This window comes from Cupressus sempervirens, chromosome 1 (genome assembly GCF_028749045.1).
Source record: "Cupressus sempervirens isolate cs-2001-9-10 chromosome 1, ASM2874904v1, whole genome shotgun sequence".
Classification (NCBI taxonomy): Eukaryota; Viridiplantae; Streptophyta; class Pinopsida; order Cupressales; family Cupressaceae; genus Cupressus; species Cupressus sempervirens.
This window is the reverse complement of record NC_143118.1, coordinates 516,469,937-516,491,639: the sequence shown is the minus strand read 5'-3', so window position 1 is coordinate 516,491,639 and position 21,703 is coordinate 516,469,937. Positions and strand designations below refer to the sequence as shown.

General features: G+C 33.5%; 1 protein-coding gene across 1 annotated transcript; it reads left to right on the top strand.

The window, feature by feature from the left end:
- Positions 1-3,262: 3,262 nt before the first annotated feature.
- LOC149578500 (uncharacterized) lies at positions 3,263-3,914 on the top strand. The gene has a single exon (XM_089801544.1). The coding sequence runs from the start codon at positions 3,340-3,342 to the stop codon at positions 3,550-3,552; it is 213 nt and encodes a 70-aa protein (XP_089657670.1). The 5' UTR covers positions 3,263-3,339; the 3' UTR covers positions 3,553-3,914.
- Positions 3,915-21,703: the final 17,789 nt, after the last annotated feature.

Genomic DNA, 21,703 nt, shown 5'->3' with positions numbered 1-21,703 from the left:
TGATTCTAGCTTTGATTATATTTATTTTTTAAGGTCAACATTTTGAATCATAATCATTTATTTAGAAGATATAACTAAAATATATTCTAGCTTTAATTGTATTTATTTTTTAACTTCATGAATTTTTATTACACTATTCAAGAGGTAAGGAGATATAAGAATAAGATAACCTAATAAATTGTAGAAACTTTGACAAAAAAAAGTCCCTCTTGTGACACAATTAAAGAGAAGATAGGTAATAGTTTTTGAGACCAACTTTATACATATTGATTGCATTTGTTAGAAAGTTTCCACGAATTCTCAACAAATAAACTGATTATATTTTTGTTTTATTTTAAATCTCTATTTTTGATGCTCTATTTTTCCTATTTTTCAAATCATCAATTTGGTCCTATTACCCAAAAAAGAAGTGAAGATTTGATGAGGAGTAGTTGTGGAGAATAAATAAGTAATTATTAGTTTAATAATCTAAATATAATAATTTTAGAAGTCATACATTTTTAAATATTAATAAAATAAAATAAAATAGTAATTATATTATAATTTAAAATATTATTAAATAATTAATTTTGAAGAATATTGTATAGTAGTGATTAATGCTTGAAAAAATATTTTAATTTCAAAAAATAACACTAAGTCAAAACTTTAACAAAACAAGTGACGCAAGCGTCATAGTTCCTGCTATTTGAATTTTTAGTTTAAACAAAATAGAAGTAGCAGTGTTCCCATTCAAACATTGATAATTACATGAGACGGTCTATGCTGAATTTTGATGTGAGTGACTTGCTATGGTTTGAACACTGTAAAAATAACTTATTTGTATTAGATAGAAAATCTAGCTTTAGATAAGATGGTGCCTTGGTATATTAGCACCAAAGTTACCTTATAATATAAGAAATATAAAAGATAAATAAGTTAAAAGAAAATAATGGAAGAATACAGAAAAATATTGATAACAAAATATTTGAATTGTTGGTCTTTATATTGTTTAAAATTTACAAATATAATTTCAAATGTAAAAAATTGCTAATTTTTTATCGTAATTTCTTAGGTTTTTTAGAATGTAAAAGCTTAATTCCTAAAGTTTTTATAATGTTCTTAAATAACCTTTAATCAATAAATAATTATGAATAAAATAAAATAAAATATATTTATATTCAATTATTGTGATTAAATATTTATATAAATATTCTAGTTCACAATCAATAATTGAAAAAAGTAAAATAGAAAATTGAACATAATAATATAAAATATTAAAAATAAAATAAAACTATATTGAAAAATATTAAGATTGAAGTTTTATTTCTTATATAAAGAAAATAGTCAACATGTCATGTCATTGATATAATTACTAGTTGATCTTTATGTTTAAAATAGTTGTAAAAATAATTTTTTATGGTAAAAGAAGATTTGTATAAAAGATGACATAAGCTATAATTAATGCATTAAATATGGTTTACAAAGATTTTTAGAAAAGATGACATAAGTTATAATTAATGTATTAAAAGTAGAGTGTACAAAATATCCTAATTTTCTATGAAGAAAATTAATTTTACTCCCTACTATTATTGCTCTAAGCCAATCAAAGAAGAGATAAATTATTTTGTTTAAATCATTTAAATAGATGGAAAATTTAAAACTATAGTTTGTAGACATATGTTGTAAAAATTCTTGACTCTGATTGGCTATTTAAAAGTTACTATTGCATCCTATGGCATCTAATAGATGCAATAGTATCCATGGCAGAAACTAATAACACCAAGTCAAAAGTGTGCTAATAATATTATTAACTATCTATCATATGCCATTTTTATTCTCATTATAGCTACAAGTTTTACAATTTACATTTATATTTAATTGTTTGTTTAAACAAACATTTAATAATTTTTATGAAAAAATATTTTTAATTTTATAATAGAAAATTTATTAGGAGAGTACTATAAAAAAATGGATTAAAAAAAAAACTTTCAAATTTATCTTCAATATTCTAATTAAATATATTGAATTATTATAAACTAGTACAAATCACCAAACATTTTCTCAATAATATAGGTATTGCAAACTTCAATATATATTGAATTATTATAAACTAGTACAAATCACCAAACATTTTCTCAATAATATAGGTATTGCAAACTTTAATATATATTGAAGTATTTTTTATAGAAAATTTCTTTAATAATGAAGGCATTTATTTATTTAGTTTAAGTGACACAAGAGAGGTTTTAAGGGATATTAAAATGATTTTTTATTGAAATAATATAAAAATAATACTTAAAACATATTCCTCATCAATTCCTCCTTTTTTCAAGTTGTTTTATTTGATTTTTAAAATTTGTTTTTCATGAATGAGATTTTGTATTAGGAAAGATTATTTATAATATAATTTATATAAAAACCAAAAGTTTAGATAGGTTGAAGTTAGCTTATAAAATTATTTCTCATCACTAAATCTCTGTTGTCTGAGGAAAGATAATTTATATAAAAGTGTGGAAGTTTGGGTAAGTACAAGTTTTATATAAAATGGTGAAAGTTTGGATTACTCATGTTTTAAATATAGTAAAATCATAAAAAATTCACTAAAATTTGAAAATGCGTAATTGCAAACATAACAAGAGGGGACAGATAGATGGTTAGAGAGAAAAAGATGTGTCTAGATGGACATACAATAAGGGTGTGCGTGGTGTGTGTGTGTGTATATATATATATGGAGAGAGAGATGTATCTAAAAATGGAGATAAATATAGATAGGATGGGATAAAGAGTGGGGGACAAGGTCTCAGAAACACATACTAAAATGACCACCTACAATTATAAGACATACTCGTACTAAAGTGAGATTGCTAGTATTTGAAAAAATATGATGGCCATTGCTACAAGTGATAAGTAGGAGATAATTTCCACAATAAGTCAAAGTGTGATATTGTTATCAGTGACTTTGAGTCAAATTCATTGACCCATGTTCCCTGAGTAGTGATTCAACATGAATCCATCTTTCATAAGAATAAATGGAACACTTAACACTCACTGAATTTAACTGATGCTGAAGAATGAAGCACGATGAAGGACCGCGTGGAAGAGGAAAGCGCATGGCGTGTGAAAGGAGAGACAGTTAAGGCTGTTGGCGGCAACAAATATGTGTTCCTCTTCATTCATGAATGTTATGCTCGCCTTTCCTCTACCGCCCACTTGGCACCCCTCTGGCTTATCCCCAAGTAGTTGCGAATACTTAATGACGAAGAATCGTGGAAGAATGAACAAGCCAAAGTCAAGGCAATAAATGGATATATAGTTAGGTAGAGAAGAGGAGTGGGAAGCAGAGAGGGAGCGAAGAACAGAATGGGGATGGCGTTGGTGTGGTCGGAGAAGAGAAGGGTGAAGAATGCGAAGCCAGTGGCCGGGATGTGCTCTGCCTGCGGAGGAGGCGCATGCGTTGTGGATGTTCACGCCCAGCGCAGGTTATTTCTCTTCATTCCGCTCTATTCCAGGACATGGCGCGCCATTGTTTGCCCTTCCTGCGGAGCGCTGCTCAAATCTTACAAGCCTGCATGAATATTCACTCCGTCTTTTCTGTTTTCTCATCTTTCCATACATTCAATTTCTGCTTACACAAATAATCTCCTCATGTACTCATATTTTACGAGGTTGCCTGCCTCAGAATGTTATACAGATCCGCCTTAGGTTCCTACATAAATGTAGAAACACTTTGTTAAAGGTAGCTTTATACTGTGAATTCTCTATTTTAATCTTTTAGAGATAAATTAAGAAGCGTTCTACAGAATCTTTCATTTGATCATGTCAATGACAGCCTTCTACTGAGCATCCTAAGCGTTATACAGAATCCTCGATCTGATGTTAAATGCAACCTTCTATTGTGCCCGCTTTCGTATTCAAAAGATGATTTTAAACCGTTATACAGAGTACTTGATTTGATGCTAATGGTAGCCTTGAACAGTGCATTCTTTCATTTTTGAAGGATAAATTTAAAGCGTTATACAGATTCTTTGTTCTGATCCTAAAAGGTAGCCTTCAAATTTGCACTCTTTCATTTTTAAAAGATAAATTAAAAGCGTTATACCGATTATTTGATCTGATGCTAAAAGTTAGCCTTCAACCGTGAATTCTTTCTTGAGATAAATTTAGAAGCGGTTTAGAGCCCTTTAACTTCGCCTTTTCTTAGAAATGAAATCTTGAACCCTGCATTTTCTTCTTACTGATAAATTTAGGAGGACTTCGATCTGATAGTAAATACAGTCTTTCTACTTTATCACACACATAAATTTAGAGCGTTACACAACTTTCAACTGTCGTTCTTTATTTATTTGTACAGATAAATTTAGAAGCGTTATATAAAGTCCCTAGATCTGATGGTATATACAGCCTTTTAGTTGTGCATTCTTCATTTTATTCAATAAATACATTTAGAAACCTTATAAACAAAACCTGAAAGGAGGTAAAGCGACTGGCAATGTTTTAAAATCTGCAGACTGCTGCCTGTGTAGTTTCCACAGACGAAATAAATCCCAATTATTATTCTCCAGTCAAAAGAAGCGTGCCAACGAAGAGCATTAATTTTCATTTCTTCATATGTTGTTTGTTGCCGCTTGCAGCTGGTATGCAAATAAAGAACATTGATTAAATAAGTATCTGCATGCGAAGGTGCGGAATTAAATGCTGTACGGTTGCCAACATTCATAGCTTCGTTGACTTAGTATAGATATTCTAGATATTTTTAATCAATTAATTTCAAAACCCAGTGATAATTCTGTTGCTCTATCCTTCCTATAAAACTGTACAGTTTACCAATTTTTCAAAAATTAAAAATATTATAAAAAAAAAAAAAAAAAAAAAAATTTGCTATGTTTTCGTGAATTTGGTAAAAAAAAACGGTTTGACTTTGTTTTATTTAAATAGGGTTGACTTTGTTTTGTCTTTAGTACATTTTGATTAGTCTGCCCCCTTGCAATAGTTCCATTGTTTTGGGTGGTTCCTCTATGAAATGGATGCATTTCTACTTTTATAACATACCAGACATATTATATAATTAATATAGTATTTTTAATTAATTACTATTATTAATAATTTAAATTCATGCATTTATTTTTTATTATAAGTATAAATTTTAAATTATATATATTTGTATGAATAATATATATAATTAAATGTTGTTCATCATTTTTTTATTACTAAAATTGTTTTTGAATATCATTAGAAACAAATTAGGTTTTAAGCGAGCCTTGATCTATAGGTGGCTACCTCTACATAGAGATAGGGTAACCAAAAAGGCACACATTAATAGATCATAAATTCGTGTTTATAAATTTGTGAATCACTTGTGAGCAATTAAACTTAAATTCAAACTTAAAAATCTCAATTCCAACAATTAAACAATGATGGAAAATAAGAGAAATCCATGCACCATAATACAATGATTTGTTGAATCTTTGATTAGAGGGAAAACCTCGAAGGTTGACACCCACAAGATAGTGTACTAATATATGTGTTTCTTGTGAAAGGATGTGACATTGTTAGTAGTCAATTACAATGCATTTAGTACAACAATCATTGTTAGAGGATATATCTCTTTTAGGAGACCTTAATTCCTTGTTAAAAGGTTCTAATATTGTTAAAGGTTATTAGAGAAACAACTCGACCCACTATCTAAATTGCTCCAACAACTATAAAGATCAAACTTTAGAATACCATATCCAAATCAAGTTGGAGGACATATCCCTTTTAGGAGACCTTGAATCCTTGTTAAAAGGTTCTAACATTTTTAAAGGTTATCAGAGAAACAACTCAACCAACTATCTAAATTGCTCCAACAACTATAAAGATCAAGCTTTAGATTACCATATCCAAATCAAGTGAACTGATTGATATGCAACTTACTTGCCAAAATGATTCTGTTGAAGCCCAACATAATCAACCAAATCAATTCTCTATGATGCTTTGATAATCCAATCTTCAATCTTCCATCAACTAACCACATACGTTACATATGATGATTGTGATATATTTTTCAATTAATGGTAAAAATACGTTTTGAAGGGATCTCGAAACCTTTTACAATCTCTTAAAGATAGATATTTAATAAGAACACTTTCAACAATAGTCACCCACAAAAAGATAACACAAAAACATTAGACAAAAACAACTACCAACAACAACTAGTAGACAAAACATAGCTATAGACCCAACACAACAAACAACTAAAAACCAAAAGAGTCCAACACGAGACCAAAACAACAACAAGGGCCAGGTCCTCCCAACTACACCATATGTAGAAGGAGTGTCTATTTCTTCTTTTCCAGTTTCTCAAGCTTTTATAGGGACTTGGTAATATCAATCCGCTCTTTAGTAGTTTCCTTTTTCTTACTCTCCATCTTTTTTTTTGGTGCTTGCTCGTGTTCTATTACCAAGTCATTCTTTAATCCTAGTTGAAGTCCCTTCATCCTTGTCCACATTAATGATCTCTTTAACGTTCAAGTTTTGTAGAAAATAATTCATGCCTTTGAGGTTGATCATCAAAGCCCTGAGACCTTCATGGTTATGGAGGAGAATGCTTTTGAACATTGCTTCATTTTTTTTCAATTCTCTTATTGATCTGTTGTAGTCAAACCTCCATAATTGCCTTATATTCATTATTTGTCTCTGTCTAATTCTCTTTGCTAGTTGGCTCTTACCTTTCTCATCCATTCTTTTGTGAAGATCTTGTATTCCGTTACTAAGCTTCTTGATTTGTTCCACCATCCATTTGTCAAATTTGTAGGAATACATGTACCTAGCCTTAATAGATTGAACATTGTTGATAGAATTATCCTGGTCAACTTTATCCTTGTTAAGTAACTAGTTTTGAAAAGTATCCATTTTACCTTTTTCTCCAAGGTAAAGAAAGGTGTTTTCCTCTAGGACACCAAAGAGTGGGATATCTATAGGGTTAGATTCTTCCTCATAATTGTCATAGGCATCTTTGTTCTCTAGTTCAAGAACCACTCTTCCTCATTGACTATAGGAGCCATGTTTTCACCAATCTCATGAAGAATAGCAACAATCATATTTTCCTAGGTAGTAATGACATTTTCATTGTTTTCCTATTTCCCTTCGCTACCTTCCTTCTCATCCTCCTCTTCCTTAGATTCCCCTTCTTCATTTTCCTATGTTTCCTCTTGATCATCCTCACCTTCCTCCATATCCTTGTCCTCTGCTGAGCTGACCACTTCCTCACTTTCACTTTTGTTATCACTCTTCATGATTTCTCCAAACTCAAAAATCTTCATCCTTTTGGAGTCTTTTTTTATTGCATTTTTAATTCTCTAGCTTTGAATCCAATGAAGAATCATCGAAGGAATCTTCTATCTCTTCCTCATCTCTAGCTTTCTTTTCTGTTTCATTGGGCTCAATGTTTTCACATTTTTTTTTGTCTTTTGGATTTCTTCTTTTTCTTTCTCTTGATCTTTAGGGTCCATGATTATCCCTACCTTATGCTTCCCACAATAGTTGAATATGAGTTTCATTAGAACCTCATGAATGATAGGATTAGCCAGATCATTACAATATCTTTTGAGGCTATAAACCAAAGAGCTATGTAAATAAAAAGGAATTGAGATTCTCTTATCATGCTTGAAGTGATTGAGAAGAACAAAGAAGTATTTCCTAAACTTAGTGAATCTACCATCAAGAGTGATATATTCCATAATACATCTCAACACTTTTCTACATTTTTTATTAATTTGATCTATTTAAAAAAAAATGGTAATGTTCTTCACCAATTTTTCTTTTTCACTCTTACTTTTTGGGAAGATTTTAACAACTTCCTTAGAGTACTTGATATCTTTAAAGAATTTATTACCCATGTTCTTGATCTTAGTCACCTTAGCAATCAAGCCCACCATTATGTACACCTTTTTGTTGTGCTTAATGACTTTTCCATTACTCTAATTGTCGACAAAATTCTAGGTAATTTCACTGTCATCTCCTTACATTTTCTCAAGAAAACTTGAGATGCTATTCTTCTCCAAAAGAGTCTAGATTCTCTTATTTTTCTTCTATTTACACTTCCTCGAATCCATGTAGTTCAGATCTCGACACATGTTAAGAATTGCGATGAAATTTCTAGAATTCACAGAGGCCTAGAATAAAAAAACCTAGAAAATATGGGTAATTAACCCACCAATCACAAGGATTGTCCTTTTAGTCGTATCTGTACCAAATTTAATAACTTCATAATATGTTGTCATTTCCATCAGTATTAAAAATAATCCCTTCTCTAAGATTAATCTATCTCTCATTTATAATATTGATAACTTCTCCATCCATTTTGCTGGTACTATGCGAAGTAATCATTTTATTACTTATAGTTCCAATGTTGGCTAATTTGTCGATTATGAGGTCATGTGATATATGAAATCGTCTAAAACTTTGGGCAATAATTTTTATTTTATTTTAATGATATGTTTTACATCTATCAAAATATCAATGATGATTGTGATATGTTACAACCAAGGAAAACATATTTTATGTATAACCTCACAAAAAAACTAATTCGTTTAGTCTATTAAAGAATCCCTAATGTAGATTGAATAACATAGGACTACACTAAGGCATACACGCCTTCCTAAAAATCCTTACAATGATTACATTAGGGTTCCCACATGTTACAATATAATTAATACATTTTACAATGAAAATCAATACATTTCCTCAACCTAGTTGGTTGCTAGTAAAACATACTACACGTTTCACACTAGTGACCAATCCAAAATGATCTCTAAGCCTTGATATCACGAATATACATTACGAACATGTCTTGTACTGTGATCTAAGCTCATTGATGTTAATTAAACTTGGCTAATAAGATATTTCAAATAGGCCACCTACTATCTCAATTAGTATTTCATGTACACTAGTCTGCTACCAATTTTCACCAAATGATCTATAGCTTATCTAGAACTCCATATAGATTCCAACAAACATAGATATGAAATCTACACTCATCTGTGAACACAATCCTAAGCTCACATATCTTATCATGTTGTATGCCAACTTTGTTGATCCAATAATCACCCTTCAATATACATTATCTATATCTTCCATGCTCTCATAAACATATGTTGTCATCAATGACAAAACTTGTCATCAATACAACACATAAGTAGTGCAATCACCCAAAAATGATAATCTATACTATTAGTCCCCTTTCTAACAATTTTGCATATTTTATTAATCACTCATTCTTGATCAAATCTTCAAAAAATAATTTATTCAATTTTATGCTATAATTTGAACACTATATCCTAAGTCATTATTTAATTAGAAGGAACTTATCCCCCTTTAATTAAATAAAAGACCCCACTCCCCACTTATCCTACATTGTGCACACATAAAGCATTATTCCTACTTTAAAAATAGAAGAAAACACTTTTTTGTTTCACATGGGGCACAAAAGTCAACTCTTGATTGTGATTGGTGGAAACGCTTGTGCACATGGGTCACTCAACATTTATTCTCCATCCTTGATTAGACATCTCTTTCCCTATGATCTCCATTGTCCATTTTTGTTTTCAAAAGGGAGAGCTCTCTCCTCATCTCATAACACTCATGCTTTGTACCAATGTTATGCTGCAAGCATCCTAGGTACTCTTTGTAGCTTTTGGAGATCTTGTGGCCATACCCTCTCATTTGCATCCCATACTAGTTTAATAGCATGCTTGCATTAGTGTATTTTTTCTTTTATACTTTAGATTTAACTAATCTAGCTTAATAGGAAGATTGTAGCACTCTCATTCTTGTTAGCTAGTTTGCATTATGCATCACATTTAGCTTAGCTTCATTTGCATAGCATTACATAAGTTCTTGGACACTAGCATTGTTGCTCTTGCCTTTGAATCTCCCATTTCATGCTGCACCTTGCAAGGGGCTACATATCTAAGCTCATTTGAGAGCCACACCACTTATGTACCCTTTGCACGTCATGCTTAGGGAGCTCTAAGTCACCATTTCAGATTCTCAATCCATGAGATTCCTTGGATAGAAGGGCTTTGAGAAGTGTACTCCTTTTGACTATACATTTTTGGCACCCACTGTGGGGCTAGAAAACTTTGTCTAGCTCTTATTGTTGCATTTTTGTTATTTTTTGTCTTGCTATTTTGGGCTTTTTGTTCTTGCAGACAAATATATTGTGTGATACTTTTCCATTATCGTGTGATACTTTTCCATTATCTTGCGATACTTTTTGCTACTACTGTGTGATACACTTCTAGTATTGTACAATAATTTATGTCATTACTGTAGGACACTCTATCAATTATTGTATTACATGACGGTTCTGCATTTTGTCTCATTCTTGTTCCATACTCTGTCACATGCAGTGACACAGAGTATTGCCCAAGGAGAGAGTATTGTCTGACGAGAAAGTGTCACTTGACTATACAATGAAGTGTTGTATGATACCTCTGTAGTCATAAGTATCACTCTGTCTATTTGGGTTAGCTGATTCAGTTTCTAATTTTAATTTTTAATTTTTGGAGCTTTTCATTTCAGATTTTCTAGTTTCACAACAATTTAATTAGTGGTCTTGTAAGGTTTATTTCAGATTTGCTAACCTTTTGATGCCTTGACCTTGTTGTTTTTTAGGGGTTTCTCACTTGTTAAAACAAAAAAGAATGCTAGTCAAAGATAAAAGGGCTACTAACGTATTCTCAAGGCTACCCAAGCAAAACAAATAAACAAGTGTTTATGTGTCTGGTTTCATTTTCAAGTGCGACATAATACTAGTAACTTCTTTTCATTATACACATAAGCTTGCAAATAGGGTTCATTGTTGGTAGGAGAGTATGATTTTAACCTTATAGGCTAATTGCAAATCTTGACCCTTCATTGGATCTCGAAAGTGAGTGGATACTCCACTTTTTAGTGGTTTTAATTGATCTTCTTGCCATGTTTGTGGGAAGCACCGAGGAATAGGAGAGTATGCTCTTCACCTTCTGAGGTGGATAAAAAATCTTGACCTCTTTGGTGTGGATCCATTTTATTCTAATCTCCCAGTGAGATTCATATATTTAGAGGGCCTGCTATTGGTGGAAAGATATCAATAGGAACAACTTGAAATGGGAACAAGAAAAACCCAACTAAATTGCCCCTCTATAATCACAAACCCCTTGAAAAATGCCAAAGCCTTAGGGGTCGTAACACTTGTCTTCGCCTGGGGAGATTACTTGGAGGATTGGGACCATGAGAAAATCACTAGGTAAGAATAATTAAGGTACTCTTGTGTCCATGAGGCCCATTACTTATCACATGATAAGGTGTCATGGTATGAGGTGCAAGGGGGGTGTTGCAAATGAGACCCTTTCTAGACACTTTAGGATTTAGAAGCCATCCTTATTATCTGCTCAATATCTTGGTGCAAGGATCGGCCCTAGTGGACTACTCAATTCGGCCCAAGATGTTACACTCACCATATGTGTCCCTTTGGTTGTGTTAATAACACTTCCATGAAAGGTCCAATATCTTTTGTGGGAAACCACTTTGTGTGAGGTGAAGGGGCACCAAGCGTGGGCCAAGGTATTGAGTAATGAACCATGACCTTAGGTAGATATTGCTTGGTGTGTTCTCATTTTGTGTTAGATCTGTGGGAATTATTTGAGCATACACATGACGATAGTCTTCATAGGTCTTTTTGCTTTGAAACCTCACAAGTGCTTGTATTTACAAGGTTTCTTTATCCCTTGCTCAATTTCTTGGAGACGTGTATTTGTGCCATTATTTGTTTTCAAAAATACCTCACATTATTGCTGTTACAAACTAGAAAGCACTCTATTTAACTATCATTTTTCTCAAACACACAAAAAATTGAATCAAAATGTAGGTGTTTTAGGCACCAGGTCAAGAAATAATGTCTCTCTTGAACTTGTATTGCACTACAATACTTCTGGGTTTCCAAAAGTATTGCACCTTCTTACAAGCTCAGTCGCCTGAGTATTTTGTGTTCTGTCGCACAACCTACTGGAGACCATTGCATCATCGAAAACTATCGCTTGTTTACTATAGAAACTATTGTATGATACTTTGTGCTAAACTTCTATCGCTTGGCTATTTTGAAACTATCACTTGAACTTGGTGCTTTCAAAATTGGTCTTCAATTGCGATCTTGCTGATTAGGAGTGTTCCTTACTTGGTCCTAATGTGTTCCTGGTCTATAATTTGTAGGTCTATTTATGTCTTAGGCTAAAAAGATAAGTTTGGCTTCTTGGGTGCAAACTGAATGTCAGAGATTTTTCACTTTTCCAACTCGATTATCCTACCTTTCTTGGCTTTTTTCTATTGGTCTTCTTGCCTCGCTGTTGACTCAAGTCACTAGTGTCATAAGTTGCTTGGACACTTTTTACAAGCTTTTCTAATTTGCTATATTTCTTGACAAGTGAATGTTCTAACTTAACAAGTTTGAATTCCAAGTGCTTTATGTCATCCTACTAAGCTAGGATTTTCTAGTACATGACAATGACAACTAGGTTGCAAGTTGGTCAAGGAAACCTTCCCTCCTTTAGTTTTGAACAATTACCCTCTCCTACTAGGCATCCACACAAGAAAGCTTTTGAGGGAGAACCTATCTTTGACAAACAAGAGGAAGATAAATCTGCCACTTGGTACAATCCTCTTAGCCACTTAGGTAGTTCTTTCAATACTCACCTCAACAATCCTAGAGTGAAATATAGTGTTTCTCTCACCATGAATCAAGAAGAAAGAAACTGTCATTTGGAGGACTTCTTTGCATTTAAGGAAGAGCAAACTAGATTAGAGAAATAAAGGCTTGAGGAAGCTAGACATATAGCCTCTAGGGAAGCATCTCACCTACATGCATTAACTAATGCTCACAACAACCACACTCAAGGCTTTTGAGATACTCACACACATAACTTTGAGAATCAACATACCACTACTACTTTTACCAATCCTTTTGCAAATCAGACACACTTTGGAAACAACAAAAACAATACCCCCTAGGAATCAAAGATCATGTGTTGAGAGATTTACATCACCATCTAGACATCCACAACCTTCACATCATGATAGTGAAGTAGATAACGAGGTTACTAGTGAAGATCTCATGAAATTCCAACAATATGAGTATCTTCAAAACCACTACAGACCTTAGAACAAAATAGTGATCCATACTTTGCATACATGACAAGTAGAGGTTAGAACATACCTCATGACTATGATATTCAACACATTATTCAAAAGAGAGAACCAACTATGGAAGATATCTTAGAGAAATAAGTTCAATATATAACAAATCTAGCTAGACAAATGCAAATGGAGAAGGAAAAACCCAAGACCTCCTTTGTTGAAACTGTATGTGCTCTTCCCTTTGATAAATGTCTCTACATGATACCCTTTCCTAGGGATATAAAGGTTCCCAAATATGAAAAAAGATGGAAATGGTGACCCTAATGATCATGTTAGATAATTTTATGCATTTAGTATGGATTTTGCGCAAGAAGGCACATACCTTATGAGGTTGTTTCCAAGTAGTTTAAACAGACAAGCAATGGAATGGTTCACCAAGTTCTCCCCACCTCTCAAGTCTTTCAATGAACTTTTACAACATTTCATCCACTATTATTCTTATAACATACAAAACCCCATCACCATGTTGGATCTTTGCAACATTAAGCAAAAGAAAGGGGAATCTTTTGTTTCCTATCTACAAAGATAGAGAAGAATACATGCTAGATACCCAAGAAAAATACTTGAGAACAAAAATAGTCATATCTTTTTCAACACTCTTGTCCCCGAACTATATTATGATATGAGAAAACAACTATTCACTACCTTCAACAATATGATTGAAAGTGCTTATCACATTGAGGACATTATTATAAAGAAGGGTGACATAGTGTTTAATAAGGATAAAAATGGAAATGGGGTTGGAAAGGATAAGTATAAATCTTGGAACAAGAGTAAGTACGTTGTCAACATTGGTGTTGTAGATGTCCTGAAAGAACCTTCTTTTCAATTGACCAATTATATATACGCTACTAAGAAACAAGAAGCTATGAGGTCTAACAATTTCAAGAAATTGCAAACTCAAGACAAATCTAAAAAACCTTCTAGACCTAGATGCACCTATACTCCGATGGTTGAATCATATGATGTGTTCTTGAAGGCTTTTCTTGCAAAAAAACTTGTTACATTGCCTCACAATTCACAACCTTACAATCCACCTGTTAAACCTCCTTGGTGGAAGGATGACCATTTATGCAATTATCATAGAAACAAGGGTCACAATATTGATAATTATTTTAAACTCAAGGAAGTAACACATGACCTCATTGATGAAGGGAAGGTTGTCACTCATATATTGGTTGAAAATTTAGATCATAAGGCTTTTAAACAACCTTTTATTGAGTACAAAAAAGGGGAGACATCTAATGCTCACAAGAAAGACAATGATGTAAAGATTAACTATGCATATTCCAACACCAACACTATTATCAAGATTCTTGAGCCCATTGAGGATAATGTCTACATGATGGGTTCCAAATTTGATGAGGAACCTAATTATGATGCGGATGATGAAATGCCTCAGATAGTCTTGAGAATGTGTGATTCTTTTCTATACTTTGATGACACTAGACCTTGGGGTTCACTTAGGATGGAAAATCTCTCTTCTTCTCATGGTGAGACATTAAACAATGTTACCAGGGGGTAGTCTAAGGTTGTCTTTAAGGTGGCTAATGATCCTAAACACATCTCCACTTCTAAACAAACTACTAATTCATATGTGTCCACTTATGACCTGATAATTCAGCTACAATGAACCCCTACTCATATATCTATCTTTGAGTTGCTAATCTCCTTTGCATAAGGATATCCTAGAAAAATCCTTACATATAACTAATTGTGTTCCCACCAACACTAATGCATACAAGTTCCAAGCTATGGTGAACCACATTTTCTCACCATGTTATCTTAAGTTCTCTAAAGAAGATGATAAAACATTATTAGGTCATCCTCATAATCTTTCCTTGCACATCGAGGTCCAAATTCATGTACCTAAGTTAGGTCAGTACTGATAGACAATGTTATGGGGATAAATATTGTTTCTTTTAGCATGGTTCAACAACTAGAATTATCTAAAATTTTCATTGATCCTAGGTGCAAAATTACCATAAAGGCTAATGATGAGGTTGAATGATCTTCTAAAGGTCTTATTATGCTACCCATTTGAGTTGGTCCTATGGAGAAGGATGTGGTATGTTAATTCTTTGATATTCCACTCGTCTATAAATTGTTGCTAGGAATATTATGGATTCATGATATGCAAGATGCATCACCAACTTATCATCAATGCATAAAATTCCCCTTTAATGGTGCTAAGATTGTGATTATGGGGGATAAACCATGTTTATTCACACACTCATCCTTGTTGAGTCATTAGTGCCACATAACATGCCTACTAGTGATGTTAGACCCTCACTTGCTGAATACAAGAAGAAGATGAAAATGATGAGTATTAGTATTGGAGAATACACCTTAGACTCTATTGAGCTACGCTACCAATTCCTCCCCAATCTTATGGGAAACCTTCCATTGACATGAAAACAACCTCTTTGGCTATGACCATCTATGACACATTTGTTTAGTTAGAAGACAAAAAAGAAGAAGATCTAGTTGATGAAGTCATACTTGCTACTCCAATTTCTATTAAAAAATATGGAAAGGGTTATCAATTCCTTAAGAGGGTTATGTTGGACATGAACCTTTGAATAACAACAATAATGCCTTTATTGAACCTATGAGTAACACAAAAAGGTTGCAAAAGAAAAGACACAATGGGTCTAAGCTATGGTGTTGAAAGCAATCTTCCTATCGATGATGAATAACTTCCCATTGCTAGTGATACATATGATGAGATTCCTAGAAGAGAATTTTGTTCCATAAAATTCTATTCTTTGGACTAAAGATTTATTGCCTACTGATAATAGTGATGCAGCTTCCAGGTCTAGACAACTTGAATTTGATGAGTCAGATACCTAAGATCCTAAAAAGAGAAAGAGTTAGAAGAAACATTTCTTCTCTTGTGACTTGTAATCAAAGTACTCATTCAAAAAAATATTAGTGAGAATCTCTTTCTGTTGCATCTTTTAAAGTGAGAGTTGATGTGGTACATACTTATATTAACCAAACCAACATAGTAAACGAGTCTTTCGTAGGGTCCAACATGTTAGGCTACCAACTTGCTTTAGTGGATCACATTGGTACTCCTAGGATTAATCCCAATTTAGATTCCTTTGGAGGTTTTCTTATAGGCTTCGATTCTCTTGTCACTAAAGATGATTCCTTTCGCATTAATAACCTTGAAGCATCCTTCTTTTTGTCAGTCATACACCCCAATCTCATTGACTCATCTATACAAAATCAAAAACCTAAAAGCCCTTGTTCCAAAATGACTATGAGATTGCCTACTATTGGAATGTTGTTGCACTAGTAGTCTCTTCCACTAGAGAACCATTGATTAATATGACTGAGTCAGACATCAAGTACCATAGTCATAAGTTAAAGAGAAAAATGAAAAAGAGAAGCTTAGGTGGCAAAAACCACTTTGTGGCAGTGTTTGAGCCAAAAAATAGTAAAAAGAAAGACATATCTGAGGGTGCAAACATATTCAAGGTGCCCAAAGATGAGCTACTTGGTATGGTTGAGTCAAACGTCAAGTACCTTAGTCATAAGTTAAAGAGAGAAATAAAAAAGAGATGCTCAGGTGGCAAAAACCACTTAATGGAAGTGTTAGAGCCCAACAATACTAAAAATAAAGATGTATCTGATGGTAAAAACATCTTTAGGACACCTGGAGATGAGGTACTTGGTAGTCTACCTTGTTATTTCCAAGATAGGTCATCATTTTTTATTGAACCTATGCAATCCATTAATATTGGTATTGAAGAATCTCCTCAAATCATACATCTGGCTCAATCATTATTAGCTAAAGAGAAAGAACAATTAACTTAGTTCTTCAAAGAAAAGAAAATAAATTTCTCTTGGACATATGTTGATATGCTTGGGGTCGATACATATCTTATCATGAACCATCTTCCTGTAGCTCCTAGTGTCAATCTTGTTAATTTTTTTTTAAGGAAGATGCATCTACATGTGGCTCTGCTAGTGAAAGATGAGTTAGAAAAGCTCCTAAGTAGAAAATTTAGCAGAGCTATTGACAATGCCAAGTGGATCTCCAACATTTTCCCAATTTCTAAACATGGAAAATCCGTTTGAGTTTGTACTCATTTTTGAGACCTTAACAAAGCTTTCCCAAAGGATGACTTTCCACTCCCAAATATTGACATGATGGTGGATATGACCATGGTTTATGAAATTTACTCTCTCATGGATGGTTTCTCAGGTTATAATCAGATAAATAGCTCCACAGGATTAAGAGAAAACATCTTTAACATGTGCTTGGGGCACCTTTTCTGGAATGTCACACCTTTTGGTCTTTAAAATGTGGATGCTACTTATCTGAGGGTTATGGCCATAATTTTGCATGATATGATACACAAGAACATGGAAGACTATATTGATGACACCCTTGCTAAATCCAATTAAATAAGAACACACCTAGATGACTTGAGTTTGATAGTGGATCACATGGAACAATTTCAACTTAGGCCTAATCCGAAGAAGTGTGCTTTTGGTGTCACATTTAGTGAACTCTTAGGCTACACTATATGAGCCAAAGGCATAGAAATTGATCCCAAAAAGGTGCAAGCAATAATTGGCATGACACCTCTTAGGAATATTAGTCAATTAAGAAGTCTACAAGGACATTTGTAGTCTATTAGGAGGTTCATCTCTTAGCTAGCTGATAGATCCCAACCCTTTAAAAAGGATTTGCATAAGGGATCCACATGTGTATGGAATGAGGAATGTGAGAAGAGCCTAACTAAAATCAAGGACTACTTGGATAAACCTCCTACTCTCATGCTTCCTATTCCTGGGAAGCCCTTGATATTATACAATAGACATTTCCCTGAGGTTTTTTCTAGCACAAAATGATGATAATGGAAAATAGAAAGCTATGTACTATATCAATCAAACATTAGTTGCTTATGAGATTTGTAAGGAAACTCAGGTGCGGAAATAACTTCCTACACTAATCCCTTAAGTAAAGAATTGTGCAAATTCTATTTATATCCTTACAATTTTAGATATGATATTATGTAAATAACAATATTGTAGTCAATCACGAATACATAATACAAATAGAGAAAGAAAACAAAAACACAAAGATATGCTAGTGGGGAAAAACCTTTCAGTAAAATAACCCCACCCCTCCAAAACATGCACAATGTATTATCTTCAACACAAAGGTTACAACACACTTGCAATGGAAGTTCTTTCAGGACATGAAAGACAAATCTAGTTGCAACAAAACACTACCAACAATACACTTTCACTCACTACTATCTGCAACCCTAAAGTCACTTATATCATGCATTTTCCATTTAAGGGAAACTTCTAAAGAAGAATTGTTTTAGGGTTTACCATTCTCTGGAAAAGTAGGAACCCAATTTTTTTTTTGGGCAATGTCCCAAACCCCGTGCACAAGATTGAGACTCAAGTGTACACTACTCAATGATCAATTGCCACATGTCTTCATGTCTTAACCCATCATCATATCTTCTAAAGATAACTCTTACACATCATAGGAATCCATCATAACCATCTCAGTAATGATCTCCTTACACACTATTCAAGATGCTGACACATGCAAGTGGAGTGACACATCAACATACCAACTAGACACATACACTCACACTTAATTACATTATTTGCAATAAATACATTTACAAAATAAATAATAAGAATAGGAATTATCCAAGGTTGAGACACTTTATTCCTAACATTCTCCCACTTGTCGAACACATTGCAAGAACAATAGGAACATAATAAGAACTAACCACTATTGGTTGAAAGGCCCATAGGCGCTGAACACCATCTGAACTTCTCTGTGCCCAATGGTTTTGTCAATGCATCTACAACATTCTTTATAGTATCCACCTTCTCCAAATTTACCTTTCCATCTTCCACCATATCTCACACAAATTGAAACTGCACATCAATGTGCTTTGTTCTAGCATGGAAAGTTGGATTCTTTGCAAGGAAAATAGCACTCTGACTGTTGCACCAAATAGTAATATGTCCTGCATCAACACCAATATTAGAACACAATCTCCTAAGCCAAATGAATTCCTTACAAGCATGAGTAGCAGCCATGTACTCAGATCCTATAGTGGACAAAGCAACCACAGGTTGTCACTTACTCATCCAATTGATAGCACCACTAAACATAATGAACACATAAGCACTGGTGGATCTCTTGCTATCAATATCATCTGCCCAATCTGAATCCACAAACCCACGAATATAAACTAAATGTGGAGCTCTAGAAGAGTTACCATGATAACAAATGGAGTAATCTGATGTACCCCTCAAATATCTAAATACTCGCTTAATTGCATCCCAATGTACCCATCCAGGATTAGCCATAAACTGGCTCAGAACTCCCATTACTTGGGAAATGTCTAGTCTAGTACAAACCATAGCATACATAAGACTGCCAACTACACTAGCATAAGGTACTCTACTCATGTCCTCTACCTCAGTAGGAGATTTTGGACAATTATCTATAGATAACTTTATTCCCATAGAAATAGGAACACACAATGGTCTACAATCTACCATGTTGAACCTATCCAACACAAACTTCACATGCTTACTCTCACTCAAGAAAAGTTTTTTGTTAGTCCTATCTCTATTGATTTGCATACCCAAGATGTACCTTTTTGCCCCAAGATCTTTCATCTCAAACTGTGCTAACAATTGAGATTTAAAATATAAAAATCATACCCTTACCCTTCCCAAACAACAACATATCATCAACATATAATGTAACAATAAGAAGGAGATCATTTTCAAATCTAAAATAAACACAATGATCTGATTTTGATCTTACAAATCCAATTGACAACACAAAGGCATCAAACTTAAGGTACCACATCCTAGGAGATTGTTTCAAACCATACAAAGAATTCTTTAATTTGCAAACCAAAGATTCTTTACCTTTAACAATGTAGTGCTTAGGTTGTGACATGTAAATCTCTTCCTGCAAATCACCATGAAGGAAAGTTGTCTTCACATCCATCCATTCTAGCTCTAAATCATATGATGCAGCAAGAGATAAAAGAAATCTAATAGATGTCAACTTTGCAATAGGAGAGAATAATTCACCATAATCTATTCCATCTACCTGTGAGTACCCCTTTGCAACCAATCTAGCTTTGTACCTTTCAACACTGCCATCTGAACATAATTTCTTCTTGAACACCCATTTGCTACCAATAGGTTTCCATCCTTTAGGCAGAGGTACAAGGTCCCAAGTTTTGTTTTTATCTAATGAAGCCATCTCATCATCCATGGCCTCAATCCAAGAACCTGCATCTTCCATATCCAAAGCCTCTTTTACAAATATAGGCTCATCAATGTTAGTAATCAAAGCAAAAGCACAACTAGAATATAATAGAGAATAAAAAAACCTTTTTGGTTTCTCTCTTACTCTCGTGGATCTCCTCAAGGACTGAGGTTAAGGTTGTTTTTCCTTCTCTTCTGAACTATCAGAGCTTCTAGAGATCTCCTCATCATTAGACCAAACATGATCTTTCTATTTAGTCTTCTCAGGGTAGGAGACAACTGAACAATATTTTCTTTCTTCTCTTTTTCATCTAGTTGTAGCATAATAGGCGAAGATGTTAGCTATCTAAAAATAGCATTTTTGCTATACAACACCTTACTAGTCATAGGGTACCAAAGCTTGTATCCCTTTACACCAACACTGTATCCGATGAAAATACATTTGACAGCTTTGTTTTCCAACTTAGATATTTTCTCCTTTGGAACATGTGCATAAGCTTCACAACCAAAAACACAAAGATGTCTAAATGAAGGCTTCTTATCGGATCACACCTCCATGGGTGTCTTACCAACAAGAGCTGATGTAGGAGATCTATTAACTAGATAGCAAGCAATGACCACAGCTTCAACCCAAAAGCTTTGTTCAAGACCAAATCCACTAAGCATACTCCTAGCCTTCTCCATTAGTGCCCTATTCATTCTTTTTGCAACTCTATTTTGCTGTGGGATATAAGGAGTTGTCTTATGCCTCTCAATACCTTGTTCTTTACAAAACTGTTTGAAATCTGCTGAGCACAACTCACCACCATTTTCAGTTCTCACACACTTAATCTTCTTACTAGTCTAATTCTCTACAAGGGCTTTAAATTCCTTGAACTGACTAAAGACTTGTGTCTTACTTTTTAGGAAATAAATCCATGTCCTTCTATTGTAATCATCTATGAAAGATACAAAAAATACATCAGAATGAATAAGATCCAAAATATCAGAAGATTTGTGACAACTAGAGTAAAATTGAGCATGATTTTGTTTACCATAGACACATTGTTCGTAGAAGTCAAACTCGAGATTACAATCATTTAACCCCTCAACAAGGTTCTTATTTTTTAGGGTTCTAAGATTCTTCTCACAAATGTGGCCAAATCTCATATGTCACAACATTGTGTTTTCTACAGGAAGCTTTCCTTCTGATGTGTTTGTACCCTTAGGTACACATGTTGCACTGCCA